The sequence below is a fragment of the Caenorhabditis remanei genome, chromosome X, assembly GCF_010183535.1.
Source record: "Caenorhabditis remanei strain PX506 chromosome X, whole genome shotgun sequence".
Lineage (NCBI taxonomy): Eukaryota > Metazoa > Nematoda > Chromadorea > Rhabditida > Rhabditidae > Caenorhabditis > Caenorhabditis remanei.
In genome coordinates, this window is record NC_071333.1 from 8655700 (window position 1) to 8670243 (window position 14544).

Sequence of the window (14544 nt, forward strand, 5' to 3'; positions counted from 1 at the left end):
ACCTTACATCTTTTGATAAAAACCAGATAAGTGACACAGTAAGCTAGACCAACATTTGAGTAAATAATGAAAAGTCGACGGAGGAAAAAATGACTAGTTCGAAAGTTGGTGGAAAAGGTTGGAACGAACACAAAAGAGCACGGATGAGTAGCGAGCAAACAATTGGTTTTGTTTATTGGTCATAGAAAAAGCAGCTGATAAAAAAGGTGAGTTTTTCAAAGATCCTAGATACAAAGCGGAAAAATTTCTATGCTGTAATACTTCTGAAAGACTGTCGAGACTTACATGTAATCCATGAACCCATAGAAATCCAAGCATGTTGTTAGCTGTTGAATATACGACCTACCGGAACGAAAGAGAGAACGATAACTGAACACAACACAAAACAACTAAACGTTTTTTAGAGCCACGTCAGCTGTTGTTGTAGATAAATTTGCATTTTTCACAATGCATGGAAAGGGAAAAAACCAACCAAAAAACTTTCATATACTTTACCCTTTTTGACATTCTTATCTAAAAAGCAGTGACCCTTCAACTAAAAGAACTAGTTCGCGAGGTAAACATTCTGCACTACAGGCAAGACAATGGAACAAATTGAAATGTTGAAATAAACTGGTAACTGGCGGCGTTATGAGAAAAAATGCAGATTTAAAAAGACAAATGACTGGGAAAACAAACTTTACCTGTGGAGGACAATGTTAAGATATGGGAGAGAGAAGAAACGCAGGGTGCAAAAGAGAGAGAGAGAATTATAGTGGTCCATATGCGCGCGCCTGCGCACTCAATACTTGTTTACCTCAAAAACGTCTTGGAGGAGAAGACGAATATTTAGTGCGCAAAACAGACCTTTGTTTTATTGATGTCTTGCATGTACATTAAAAAGTGCTAATGAGAAATAACCAAGCATTTCGTTACTGAAATTTTTAAACTGTTATTGGAAGGTTTCTTCATAACGTGAAACACAACCAAAACTCTTTGAGTATAATCTGCGTAGTTGAAGTCGTGTGAGCTAGACATAACTTTGATAAAAAACTCGGAAATTTTTTTTCAACGAATAACAACACTTGAAAGAAAATTCAAACTGATAAGAAAGAACAGCGTGATTGAGTGTTTGTTTCTAAAAGTACTAGATTCTGCCTAGCACCAACACTTTTATACTTTTGACCTGAGAGGTAGTTTTCCATTTTTCATCAGCCTTAGAAATTTCTGAGCAAGCAAGTAAAATGATCTCGGAAGCAGCTTGTTAGAAATGTCATCATATCACGCAATGGGCTCATCCTGACTTTCAAAAAAATAAGAACTCACCTTTAGACAAAGATTCATGCTTGGAGAATAAGAGAATACAAATAAAAATATCTATGTTTTCCCGAAATTTTGATACTTATCACTACAGAGAACTTATAACGAAAGTTTAGTGACCAGACCAATGTAATCAGAAAAACAGCAACAGCTGGTCCGGCTACTGAACATCAGAAAACAACCGATAGACAACAAATGACACAGATGAACACATAATGATTGTTATTTGAAAAAAAGAGCTTCATTTTTTTTTCGACTTCCTTGCTTCTTCAAACTTCATCTCTTTATGGCGCGCGTAGGTATACAAAAAGGACCCGAATAATATTATGATGTTGCTGAACCACCTGAAAGAATAAAATGTAAAAACTGCAGAAACTTTTAAGTTCACCAGGAGAAAGGTTTTAGTTCCTGGTAGATGATGACCGCTAATAATGTTTGTGCAGCCGACTTTGCAGTTGCCGAAATATTGTGAGTAAGCGGTGAAGTAGCCTGAAAACTTGAAGAATTATCTGAGCAAATACAAGAGGTGTGATTACTTTTTGTTATAGATATAGCCTGAAACATTCAGATAATCTTAGGAACTGACCTCAATCTGCCACCCGGTAACATAGTTCATCGTGAAACCAAAAAGACCAGAAATGAAAAGCATTTGCCAGAATGTCCATCCGGGCGTATCGTTGATGACTCTTTTGACATCACCATTGAATAACATCAATGGGATAAAAAGAATAAGCGCGACCAGATTGTTGTACCATGTTAGTTTCCAAAGACAGTTTCCAACTTTCGGAAGTATTCTGAAAATAAAATCAATATTTCCGGGGTTCGCAATCTGCAGTTCTCATTTTTATGAATTTGTTCATCTGGAACTTTTCAGAAATGTCAGTCCGATTCATCAAAACTAACGTTTTTGTAAAGATTGCGTTCAAAGCCACTGCCAACGACGCCAGTATTCCGTATATCACTCCATCCACTGACATTGAATTGCCAGCATCATTATTAGAACCAATAGCAAATCCAATAACTATTATCAAGCATGTGATGAGTACAAACTTTGACGGATTTGTCCCCAGAAGATGTTGTGATAAAATCTAAAACAGAATTAAAGAACTCTGAGTATCCATTCCTAAATGATACCACATTGAACACTGTAGACATCGACCTTCCGATATAATAGAATGAAACTCCATTGTTTCTTAAACACAAGTTATTGAATGAGATCATTGCTACAAAAATGATTGATAGAGGAAGCACCTGAAACAATTTTGGGCTTTGCTTTCCTCCAATGAAATAGAATCCTCCTTACAGATATACATGCTTTCAGATTAAAATTCAGTCTTGGGAAAGATGTAATTATCTTGGTTTTCCTTGACCCCCATTGCAGAAAAGAGCATACTATGACCGTGACCATACATTGACACCAAGTAATAAACAACGGCACATTCAGCTGTAAACGTTTATTGAAATACATCAGGCCTTTTTGGTACCAACCCTTGCTCCTGTACCGGAGAGCAGATGCTTGTTCAGAAAAACCAAGCCGATCGAGCAAACCCTAAAAAAGTAGAATTGCAGCCGTATTCAGTACCATTCTCAAGCTCCCACCAATATGATGCAATTGAAGGCGCAATAGCCGTGTAGGCAGGCCACCTGCTTTTGGCTGCAGCCGACATAAACTCTCAAAAAATTACCGAAAAAACGACGAATGTTGTGAGAATGAGCAGGTGTGACCGGCGGCAGCTGTCTATATTATGAAATTCAGAGAGGAAAAGCGGAGATGGGAAAGTTCGTCTAGCTGAGAAAGGAAAACGATAAAAATTTCATAAATTGGGAAGGCTTGCACAGAGAAGAAAAGGTTGAGAACGTCTTGCTTCAACAAAGTAATAAATTGTGGTAATAAAGTTCCGAGAAAGGGTGTGATGCTTTCTAATTTTTTTCTCAAAGTTTTCACAAAAAATTGGTTTTGAAGGCTTATACAATTATAAAAAAATTTAAGAAAATAGTTGTAGTAATTCGCAACTTTTGCATTTCCAGAAAATCGGTCTGTCAGACGTCTAATCGAAACAGCATATATTAAAAATGCCAAGAAAAATCCTACATATAAGACATTATATGAGAAAAAAGAGAAAACACATCGAGCAGCTCAAGCGTTCTAATCTATACGCTGACGCGTTCTGACACTACATCTCTTATCTCATCAAGGAAAATCCCTACGTTTAAAAATGTCTATACATTCTTTTTCCAGTTATTTTGATTAGATTCACTTTGGAGAACATGATTGCAATTGAAACTTTAATTTTCAATTGTTTGTCTAATTTCCATGAAGTTTTAATGAAAAGATGTCACAAACTGAAATGTCCGTGTTGTTATCATTTCCCCCATTTCTTTTAACTTGAATTCAAAACTTCTATAATTGGTTTTCTGAAAAAGTTTTCCAACATTTTTTTTAGAGTTATCCACCTTCACGCATGTTTAACTTCAAGATTTATAGAACAAAACAGTGAAAAACAGGACTGTTAAAACTGGGGGAGAGATGGAGTGATTGTGGGTAATTAGATGACAAGAAACAACTAACTAATAGAGGAAAACGGTTCAGGCAGAGAAAAAACAGTGAATTAGGGACACCCATGGAGTTCCTTTGGCTCAATGAGCATACAAGAATGAGGAAAGATCACCGTTATAAAAAATGAGGAATAGATGTGCTTTGAGTGAGAGAGGGGGAGGAAAGGGGTCTGGAACAGTAAGTCTGAAAGGGAACGAAAGCTGGGATGAGATGGGGGGAGTCTTTGATAGACAGTGGGGACAGTCAAAATGCGACAATAACTACAGAAAAAAGTGGAAAGATTTGGTTGTGATGTTATTATGGATTGCCTCGTATGAAAGGAGATAGGGAAAGTTTGAAAAAAAAAACATTGGGAAAAAATAGCATTGAAATGCAAACGCCATGGCTCAGAGAAAGTCAATTAGATGACGACATCTTCGAGGAGAAAATGTTGTTCATAATGACTTTTGATAAGGAGAGAGAGAGATCCATGGTGAATTGTATATCGATGCAAGAGAAAAGGACAGGAAACGGTGGATGGCTAAGTTCGGGAACAAGAAAACGATAGTGAGAGGGTTCGATCGGCAGGCAGAGACATCAGTTCATAACGAGAGATTCTTCGAATTAAGGAGGGATGAAAGGCGATTGAAGCTTCTGGTTAGAGGACGACGAGGCATGTCCAAGACGTGGAGAGTTGCTGGCGATTGGTGGCGGTGGCTTGTACAATGGGTTCTCGTGTTGCGATACCTGCAAAAAAGAGAGATGTTATCTTGTTCGGAACAGAAAGATGCTAGATTTGGCATTTGATGTCTAGTCTTTCTCATTTCTCACCTTGAGTGGTGGGCGTTCTTCTCGAGCCAACATTGGAGTTCCGGCGTGAGTAGGGTCATTCTCCTCGACCTCATCTGGAAAGACAACGGGGAGTCCCTTGGAGACGTATTCGGTGCTGGTAGACTTCTTCTTTCCGTTTTTCTTGATGCAAGCGCAGTAGATGATGATGGCGACAGCGATGACGAGAAGAAGGAACAAGAGGATGCAGATGAGCATGAGTTGGGAATCAGCTTCTTGCATTGATTGGATGGTTGGAGCAGTAGTGCTGATCTCGACGGTCTCGTCGCAGTTTCCGTGGCGGATCATGGTGGCACGTCGGACATAGAACTGGTTGCCCATAGTCTTGACAAATTCGGTCTTGGTTCTCATCTTCTGCTTCATGATCATTTTGGAGGCCATAGCATCAACTGCATCTTCATCACAGACCTTGTATGGAATGGTGTTGTTGCTGAAAGCCACCATAGTCTTGTTGTTCTTGGATCCGATCTCTTGGATAGTGAAACTATGGACTGGAGACTTGAGAGATCTAGCGAGGGCTCGCATGAGCAAGTTTCTCTTTGATGGGTTTGTAGCCATCTGCTGAGGAGTTGGCATATCCATCTCAAGCTCGACGCGGTGATTGGTTGGAAGAGCTGGCTTCACGTTGACTTGGAATGGAGCAGAAGCAAGCTGTCCGGCTTTATCACGAGCTTCAAGACGGTAGTTGAATTCTCCGGTACGCATTGGAATTCCGATAAGTCCCTTGTTCGACTCATTGATCATCCAGACTTCAGCGTTATCGAGTGCCAACACCGACAGTTTCATCTTGAAAGTGTCTCCGTCTTCGGCATCCTTGAAGGTCTCAGCTGGTACACGGAGCTCGCACATTTCACCTCTGAAAACTTACGAACATTAATACCGAGTGAGCTGTCAAGAAAGGGAAGTTGAGGTCAGGCTCCGAGTTTCTTTTAATTCAGTCCTACAATATCTTACCTGGTGCAAACGAAAGATGGGAGTCTGTTGAGAAGGATTGGCTTGTTGTCGGCAATCTTTCTGGTGGTACGGACGACTTCAGTGGTTGTCTTGATGTATGCTTGAGTAGTGGTCTCCTCGAGTGGCTCCGGTGTTGGCTGCGGGGCAACTCCTGGCTTGAAGAATCCCTTGGCAAGCTTGATCGAGTCGTAGTCAACATCCTCGCGATCAACGAAATCATCCATGTAGGTCAGTGCATCATCGAAGTCCTCGCAGGCAACCTTCCAGATAGCCATGTACTGTCCACTGACGGCATCTTGACTGATCTCCTCCAAGTTACGGTTGATCAAACTGAAGTTGTAGGAGTAGACGCGAACGGTTTTGACTTCTGGGTCCAACTCCAATTCATTCATGGCAAGGGCAGTCTCAATTCTGTTGGCGAGCTGTAAAGTGGTCATTGGTCTAGCTGAACTAGTTCTCCGATATTCTTACGGTAGCATTCTGCTCATGGTAGGTTTCCATCCAGAAGGTGTTGTTGACGGTTCCACATGGGCTGATGACTTCTTCCTCGACATTAAGGTACAGGTAAACGGGCTTGCGTCCTCTGGATGTGATCTATAAACCCACATGTTACACAAGAGTGCCTCCTACACATCTCACGCGCTCTGAGGACCACATTTTTCTCATTTATCAATCTATCGCGACTCAAAAACAACTGGTGCGTGATAATATAATATTTGCAGCGCCAAGAAGTTTCTTTATTTTTTTCTCTTCAAAAGTGCTCGCTTTGTTCTTTTAGCTGACGCATGGGTACCATATACCGTTCTATCAAAAGCATACAAGAACTTCTGCCTGGACTTCTACACTGCTTCTCAGTCTCCAAAACTCTCCCACTATCTCTCCATCTCATCTAACTCCTTTCAATTCGACTTACCACAACAGTGTGTCTGCCAACATCGTTCTCGGTCGGGATTCCAGTGAGAATTTGGTCGCGGATCATGAGCCAGGAAGGAAGTGGACGGTTGTTTTTTCCAGAAGCGACGGTGAAGTTGTCTCCAAGATTGTGTTCGAATAGCTCTCCAATGAATACACGGGTGTCGGTGAAGGCTGTGGTCACCAGCAACGCTAACGCTAAGAACGGGAGTCGCATATTCGGTGTTCTGAAAAGGTAAAAAGTAAAGAGAGGTGCTGAGGAAGGAAAGGAACGAGAAGCTTGAACGAAAAAGTCAAAAATCAATCCAAGACTCTGTTCGGTCCGTCCAAGATTAGAAGAAAAAGGGTCGGGTGGTAGGAGTGGGGTCGACGGCAAAGGGAAGGGCCGTGTGCAACGAGTGAACACCGAGGCGAAAAGGGGGGCAATGAGGGGAGGGCCCAGATTGCCCCTGTGGGCGGAGCCTAAATCAAACCGTACGAAATAGTAAATGTTCGATGGAGAGTCAACAATGAGGGTATTGGCACCTGGTATGTTTCCAAATTCTAACGCTTTTCGAAAATGAAGAGAAGACGAAGCAGAGAAAGGGGTTGAAACAAAAAAACTAAGAACGAGAGATGAGGGAAATCGAAGGGAAATAGACAAGAGAAAAGATTTGAGAGAATCAAAACATAGTAGAGAATTGTTGAAAAGAGTTTTGATTGATTCTGCTTGAAACTTTTTGTCTGGGAAAGTCTTTTCAAAAAACTGAGAAAAAGACGACAGATGTGCTCCAACATGTTCACTTTAGTACAAGAATTATCATGCTTGATTAGATGGAAAGTGGTGTAGCGGAAAAATGAAGACATGGAACGACTGCAGGGATCATGAAAAAGTATAACGAGAAACGGATGGGCGCCCGGGACTGATTTGAATATTCAAAACAGTTGAAGACCGGACCGATTACGGGCCCTTGTATGCAGTGCGCATTTTGATTTGTAACATCATGCCTGTCTGAACAAAAGCAGCAGAATAAACATTTTCTCAATAGGTGGTCAGTTGCGCAAAAACATGCCGAAAAAAAGAGATGACGAGGAGATAAGTTCTCTCCTCGTACTCGCCACAAAGACAAATTAGAGCAATCGAGCATTCTTCTAAGATGAACGACTAAGATAGCATACTGGTGCATATTGGCGGTAAAAAACAATTAACTCCACCTTCTATTTAGTCACCTCATCTATCAAAGATGACAACGTAGGAATAATGAGTCAAATCTTCGGTAAGCACATGACTCAAGACCCTAGAGGGCTATGCTGTTGTTTCTTCCGGAAATGACTATGCAATTGCTTCAACCCCCTCTTTTTGGATGATATTTCAAACTTTTCTTTTTCAGTTCACACTTTTCTCTTTTTGTACTCTTCCCCACACGAAGATGAGAAAGTTGGCTCGATGATTGACTTTTTGATTTGCGAAGTGTAATATTTACAACTGTAATATTGTCTGATGTACTCTAGAATAATAGACCAAAGCAGACATCGAACGAGATTTACAACCACCTCACACCTTCTGGTGCACGGCACCATCAAAAAGAGGCCCTAAAAGCAACATGTGTGTAGCTGTCAACACGTCGTCTAACTCGGGTCAGCAGATGGACTTGAGTCGGCATAATTGAGTCCGCGAAAAAGATACTGTCGGCTTCTTCCTAACTTGCCTCGCTCGGTTTTATGACCCCGTTTGTCCGAGCCCCCGTTTTTGTCTTATTATATACAAATCAACTCGCGCGAGCTTCTTCTTTTTCTGCGGCCGCTTTTTTCCCGACTCTGAGATCACGGGAAGGAATGAGAAAGAGAAACTGAATCCACAGTGACTGTACGAGTAGAAGCCCAATATGGTGACCCCATTACTATTCAAAATCTGATAATAAGAAAAAGCAGAGGATGATGATTAGGGAATGAAAAAGGTACCGTAGTACAGAGATTGGACTTTGGAATATGACCTTTACAAGATTTGAATGTCAGATTTAAATGAGTGAGATAATGGATAGAAGAGTTGTTGATCACTGCTGAGCACAATAGGTAATTCAAATTTGAGTTATGGTCATTACAAAAGTGGTCGATGAGCTTGGGAAATGCGCCGATTTTTGAATTCAAAACGGATGAGCGCGAAAAACAGGTAAACAGGGCGTTGAGAGTTGATACAGGTAAGGGACTCGGTGAGAATATTGTGATCATTCCAGTAAAAATCAAAATACTGGTACCTTTGAAACTGCAGAACAATCTCGTTAGATTACTTACTTATAAATAACTAAGAAATCTTAAGAGTGGTAAATCTTAGAAAAACTAACAGGACCATGAGTTAAAAATATGGAATACAATATAATTATAGTAATTAGAAAGATGTATACGAGCATAATTAGGCAAAAGGCGGTCATAGAATATAGTTCTTACCGTTCGAAGATGCGCCTCGACAAGGTAATACCGACTGAAGATGTTCAGATACACCTCCCTCCTCCCCTAACAATGCCAACGTTCTCGAGATGGCATAATTGTCGTCGAGAACGGTAATCCTGGGAATCTGTGAGACATACGGAAGGGGATAAAAGAGATTGAATACGTTAGGTGGTGACACAAGAAAGGAGGCTGAAGGAAAGGGTGAGCAGGTGTACATTTGACTGACACGAGGGGCTCCAACCTGTGACTGCTGGTCGACTTTCATTTCTCTCTTTTTTTGAACGAAGCCTCACGAAAAGCAGTTAGAATGAGAAACGATCGTCTCAGTTCATTGTTCTGACACCTTTGCGCGAAATTGGTCGGATTAGAAAAAGTGTCCGGCAGGGAGAAGAACGTATTGGAGATGAAACGAACGTGCTAATTAAATGAACGATGAGGACGACAATTGGACTGGCGTTTGCCATCCATTAAACCAGGATTACCTGGCTTAACGTTCTCGAATTGCTTGATTTCAGGGACGCCTTGGTGTAGAGAACAAGCGTAATTGTACTACATATACATCAGGTTGGAACCTGGGGGGACACCGAACAAAAAATGAAAAAATTGAAGCCTATTGTTCTAATTCTGCATTTACACCTAGTAGTCGTACACTTCTTATTGTTCCGTTCTGAAAACGGGCCACCGGATCTCTCCGCGCGCGCGGAAGGAAAAAATAGTTTTTTTTTTCAAAATCTTTGTCAACATTGGAGAATTGAGTCATTGTCTATCTGAAAGAAGCAGCTGAACTTGTTTCGCAATAATTTTTAATCAAGCACTAACAAGATTTTGTTATTTTTCAAAGTTTTTTTCTAAATTCAAAAAAAGATTTCAGCGACATTGGAAACTGGGAGATAACGAAGATCTATTTCAAAATTTTGTACTTTCTTCTCTAGAAATCAAACCATGAAGACACATAACATTTTTGGACCTCCTCAATTCATTCATCATGAAATTTCCATACATGAACTAACCGGCAGATCGTAAACCATCTGAATGAATACAGATTTCCTTATGTAATCTATATGTATTATGCAATACTTTTGATGCGACGATTGGTAAGAATGGCACAGTGTGCAGCTGCTTCTCCGTATTGGGAGGCAGATGCTTGTAACGACATAGCCGTTGAAGAGATGAGATGGATAGGAAAACGGGGAGGAGAAGAGGGTACACGATTCCATCACATATCATCAATTTGAGAAGGAAGAGTCAAGAAAAGGACGTGAGCATGGAACAAGACGGACGACAATCAGATTTGGATTTCTCGTAAATTTCGAGTAAAAAATGAGATGAGAAGGACACGCTGCCGCAGAAAAAAAGGGGAAGAGCGAAAAAGTTGAGAAGTTGGGTAGGGTCAAGCAAAAGAAGGAAAGCCCTGTTGACCAAACACATGAAGTGAAGAGGGAGGGAAGAAGAGCAAAGATGGTCCTATAAGGTCGGCTCAGCCTCATAAAGTTGCGTCACTGTACCTGTGGGCAGGTGTGTGGAGCAAACGAGGAGGCAACGATTGGAAGATAAGCCTAATGACTGGGTGTTCTATGCGGGTGCCTGTCGACAATTACAATTCTCGTCTTCTCCTTAATTTTCGACGCAATGAGGGAATGATGATGAAAAGAGAATGGATGACGAGAGCTAATCAGAAATGGACATGCGATACGTTACGGTTCTATTGAAGGGGTGGGATGGAAAAGATGGCATGCAACGTTCGATCTACTCTAATAAAGCTAGCCGTCGGGACCAAGAAACACGGAGGCCAATATTCAATCTGCATAATAAATAAGCGATCCGTACAAACAAAGACGCTTCCTCTCCTTTCCTTTTCTTCTTCCGTTGTCCCAACGGACCATTCGGATGAGACGACAGATACAAGGATGCCGGCTCCCACGGGGGAATCCGGATTGGGTGTCTCAATGAATTTTGCATATAAATAGAAAAGAGCCCGTATTGAAAACGAGGTCGGACCTCTTCTCATCTTATCTATCACTGAGTTGTCGAAAGTATGTCAACAGAGAGTGTTGCCAATTTTCGCCTTGTGTTGACACCTTATTATAAGCGAACAATGGGTGAAAGGGGCTAAGTGAAGATTCTAAATGAAATATGAAGAGGAAGAACATATCTACTGAGCTGAACAGAATTATTGACGTGAGATTCTATTTCGGGGCTATTTGTTTGGATATTGGATTGGCGAATAAAGTGAAAATAAAGCAAAGCATGGGGTGAAAAACGGAAGTTTCAATGCTTAAAATGCTGGAGTTTCCCAATTTTTAATAGGTTTGCGTTTCCCACTCATAAAAATATTATGATAGACACGTTTTGCCAGCTGATCGAATGACTCAAAGTACTAAAATAGAACAGTTTCAGATCTATAGTACAAAATGTGGATGCGACTGCTATGAAAAAGTGGAAGACGTCATTTCCAAACCATATGAATAGTTTTTTTTTTCTTATTTCGGGCTTGAACGTATACATATGAGTCGTCAAAACATTTTGATCATCGTACACCTTTGAAGTGTTGTTGCATGAGGGAACGTGACGAATCCTCCTTTTTTGGATTTGTGCCAAGAAAAAATGTTGTTTACACTAGAGAAGAGTAGAAAACACCTTGCGCATCTTGAACAATAAACAATGTTCCTATCTTCTTTTTTTTTTGGTTGGCCCCAAATACAAACGGATTGAATATCAAAATATTCAAGTAGAACAACAAGTTTTTCAAATTAAATGACCTTGTTTAATATGAGAGATTAGGCGATTTATTTGCTCTAATATGAACTTTAGAGAAAAAATCAACCGAAAATAAACGATAGAGACAGAAAGCAAAAGGGTAAGCTGGTTGACCAGTGGTCAGCCTTGAAAGGGAAGTAAGACATTGAATAAAGGACAAATTTTCATACTCAGGACTACGGTAAAAGAAGAACACGAAAAGCGTAACATAGAATAGTAACGTTCTGTCTTTCTAGCCTTGAAAAATACACTTTTAACGTAAACGTCTTACCTTAAAGTTCGCTGATAACCAACCGAGACTCTAAAAAATGGGTGCGTCGAATAGTGCTTTCGATTTCGATTTCGATTATAAATGTGTGCTTTCCTCTAAGTTTTCAACAGCAGTTCGTGTCGTTCTGAAAATTTGAAATAGTTTTTATGCAACATTTTTGGTGAACAAATGAAACGGAGCGGAAAACTTCAAAAGGGAGTGTCCTCCTTCAATGACCCGACAGAAAAGCGATGAGTATCAGTTGACAGAGTAATTTACGATAATGTACACATCCTCTGAACCTTTTTTGAAACTGAGAAAATGAAGAGGAAAAGAAATGAAGCTAAAGAAGGAATAGTAAAGTGGAAAAGAGGGGAAGTGTCAGTGGCATACCTCATAAATATTATCAAGGAGGTATCGGAATAAGCGAAACAAAAAACGGTTATCAGTGAGATAGTACGCGGCAAATGCAACCTGGAAAAGTATTTTGCCTCTTCTTTTTCGTCGCACCCCTCACCATTATCTCCTGGCGTAGCATTGATAACAACATAATGGCTTGGCCAAAAAAACACAGTTTTCGTATTTCTTGTCATTTACCATTTGGATGAAATATACCTAAGAGTGTGTATGAGGATGGAGGGTAAAAGAGAAGAATGGTCGTGGAAGGTAAACAGAAAGCTTTCATAAAGTTTTTTTTACTGCCTTGCGCATATAAGTCACTGTTGGTACCCGCTATTGTAACTTTTTTGCACCTTCTCTCGCCTTGAAAAGTTAATGTCTCTGCACATATTTCAAAAAAAAAGTACCAAATCTGAAGGAAAAAGGAAAGTTGAAAAGCGGTGACTTTCAAAGAGACGCTCCCATGAAATATAACTCCATTATAATTAAAATTCAGAAAAAGAAAGGGAATGCATGGGAGTCTGTGCCTTTTTTATGATGTGTACTAAAATGAAACTCAATGAGTTTTGGTTTGAAATTTCCTTCGAAGATAAAGTTGTACGCGGGGAAATCGTTCATTTGCCATTTTGCTTCACGGTTTGTTGGGTAATAAAAAACACCATTCTTAGATGATCAAATTGAAATCAAAACCAATCAACAATTTCATTAGAACCACCGATGCCGTAAAATGCAATGATGTTCTTTAAGCCGTGTTGTTGCCAAACCCAAATTATCCAACCAAACAGAAAAAAACAGGGCGTTACTCGTTAGTTCCCTTATTCGTGTATTTGTATACCCACCCTAATTACTCGACAATTGAAATCAAATATCGAGAGGGAGGTGAGGGCACGAGTAACTGATAAAGGTCAAATGCACATTAAAGTCGACGCTTGCAAAAAAGTAAGGCAATGTCGTGAAGAATGGTGGAGGGTTAGTGCGAGAATGGGTAGAGAATGAATGGTGACTCAGGAACGGCAAGGACAACGAAAGGGGTCGTATTTGAATGGAAAACCTTGTTCTGTACTAGATTTTGAGTAGTAAGAGAACAAGATGAACAAGTGAAAATAGAAATTGAAATTGAAAACTGTATCTGTTCACATTTCCATATTTAAATTCAGTCAAAATTTTCTAGTTTTCGAGTTCTCACTTCCAGTTTTGGAAATTTATACGAATTATGTACTATATGATTCAATAGAGACCGTTGCTAGATTTCTCCACTGATTTTTCCAAGGTCAGTTTTTGAACAAAAAGATAGCATGATACACGGATCTTGTTTTTTTGCCAAGAAATAGGAGAATGAGAAGAACGACCTTCCAATACAAAAAAAGCGAGAAAAAAAGAGAGGACCAAGCCAATTTGACCAAATGTCTCACTATTATATGATCCGATCCGACTCCAATAATGAGAATAATAATTGTAGTGTATCAAATGAATAGGGGGAGAGCGATTTGAAAAGAAGAAAAAAGATAGAAAATTGGAAAATAGCCACTGGTCACACTGGTGGTCCAAATCGGCCACATGAGGCTCGGCCTCCTCTCCTTCTTAGTCTGAAAAGCTCACTAATCATTTATGAAGAAAATAAATACGCTATAATTGGTTGAACCTATACACAAGAAATATGTTTTATTCCAGATAGAATTTCGGCAGAATATAGTATCTCTTGAAACAAAAATATGAGTCTATCCCAATCGGGAACTCCTGTGTACACTACATAGAACCTGTTGAGAAAACAAGGTGAGAAGTGGAAATGCATGCGAGAGGTGTCCGGTTTCGAAACCGATTGAATTATACTAATGGATTGGAGGAAGAAGCAAAAGATGAGAACAGAAACATGTACAGAAGCAAAGAATGAAACATACAGCTCAAGGGAAAAGACTCTCCCGTCAACGTTGACATGGTCAATGCACGTTAAGTCGAATGACAAATATGAATACCATGGTTACTAGGGCCAACGAATTGAACGTTTGTTCGGGTTAGGTCACAGTTGGAATGTTTCTCAACAAGCGTTTTATAGATGTTGATATCTGGATTGAAACCTCAAACACAATGAAAGAAGATTTGAAAGTGAAAAGCTGATGAGGAAAAGTTTGAACTGCAAAATAAACAAGGATTCAGGATTTAT

At 40.0% G+C, this 14544-nt stretch overlaps 3 protein-coding genes and 1 pseudogene across 4 annotated transcripts; 2 read left to right on the forward strand and 2 right to left on the reverse strand.

Annotated features, from left to right (window-relative positions):
• Positions 1 to 1683: 1683 nt before the first annotated feature.
• On the reverse strand, positions 1684 to 2276 carry GCK72_023670 (uncharacterized protein; the record flags this gene model as incomplete). The annotated part of the gene is made up of 3 exons (XM_053735501.1): positions 1684 to 1788; positions 1886 to 2093; positions 2203 to 2276. 3 exons carry the CDS (start codon positions 2274 to 2276, stop codon positions 1684 to 1686), a joined length of 387 nt encoding a protein of 128 aa, XP_053579067.1.
• On the forward strand, positions 1731 to 2391 carry GCK72_023671 (annotated as a pseudogene). Its single transcript has 2 exons — positions 1731 to 1767; positions 2174 to 2391. Coding segments are annotated over exons 1-2 (255 nt in total).
• Positions 2392 to 4226: 1835 nt separating this feature from the next.
• On the forward strand, positions 4227 to 6066 carry GCK72_023672 (uncharacterized protein; the record flags this gene model as incomplete). Its single annotated transcript, XM_053735502.1, has 2 exons — positions 4227 to 4328; positions 5623 to 6066. 2 exons carry the CDS (start codon positions 4227 to 4229, stop codon positions 6064 to 6066), a joined length of 546 nt encoding a protein of 181 aa, XP_053579068.1.
• Positions 4460 to 6767, reverse strand: GCK72_023673 (uncharacterized protein; the record flags this gene model as incomplete). Its single annotated transcript, XM_003109495.2, has 5 exons — positions 4460 to 4582; positions 4667 to 5540; positions 5639 to 6060; positions 6110 to 6232; positions 6552 to 6767. 5 exons carry the CDS (start codon positions 6765 to 6767, stop codon positions 4460 to 4462), a joined length of 1758 nt encoding a protein of 585 aa, XP_003109543.2.
• Positions 6768 to 14544: the final 7777 nt, after the last annotated feature.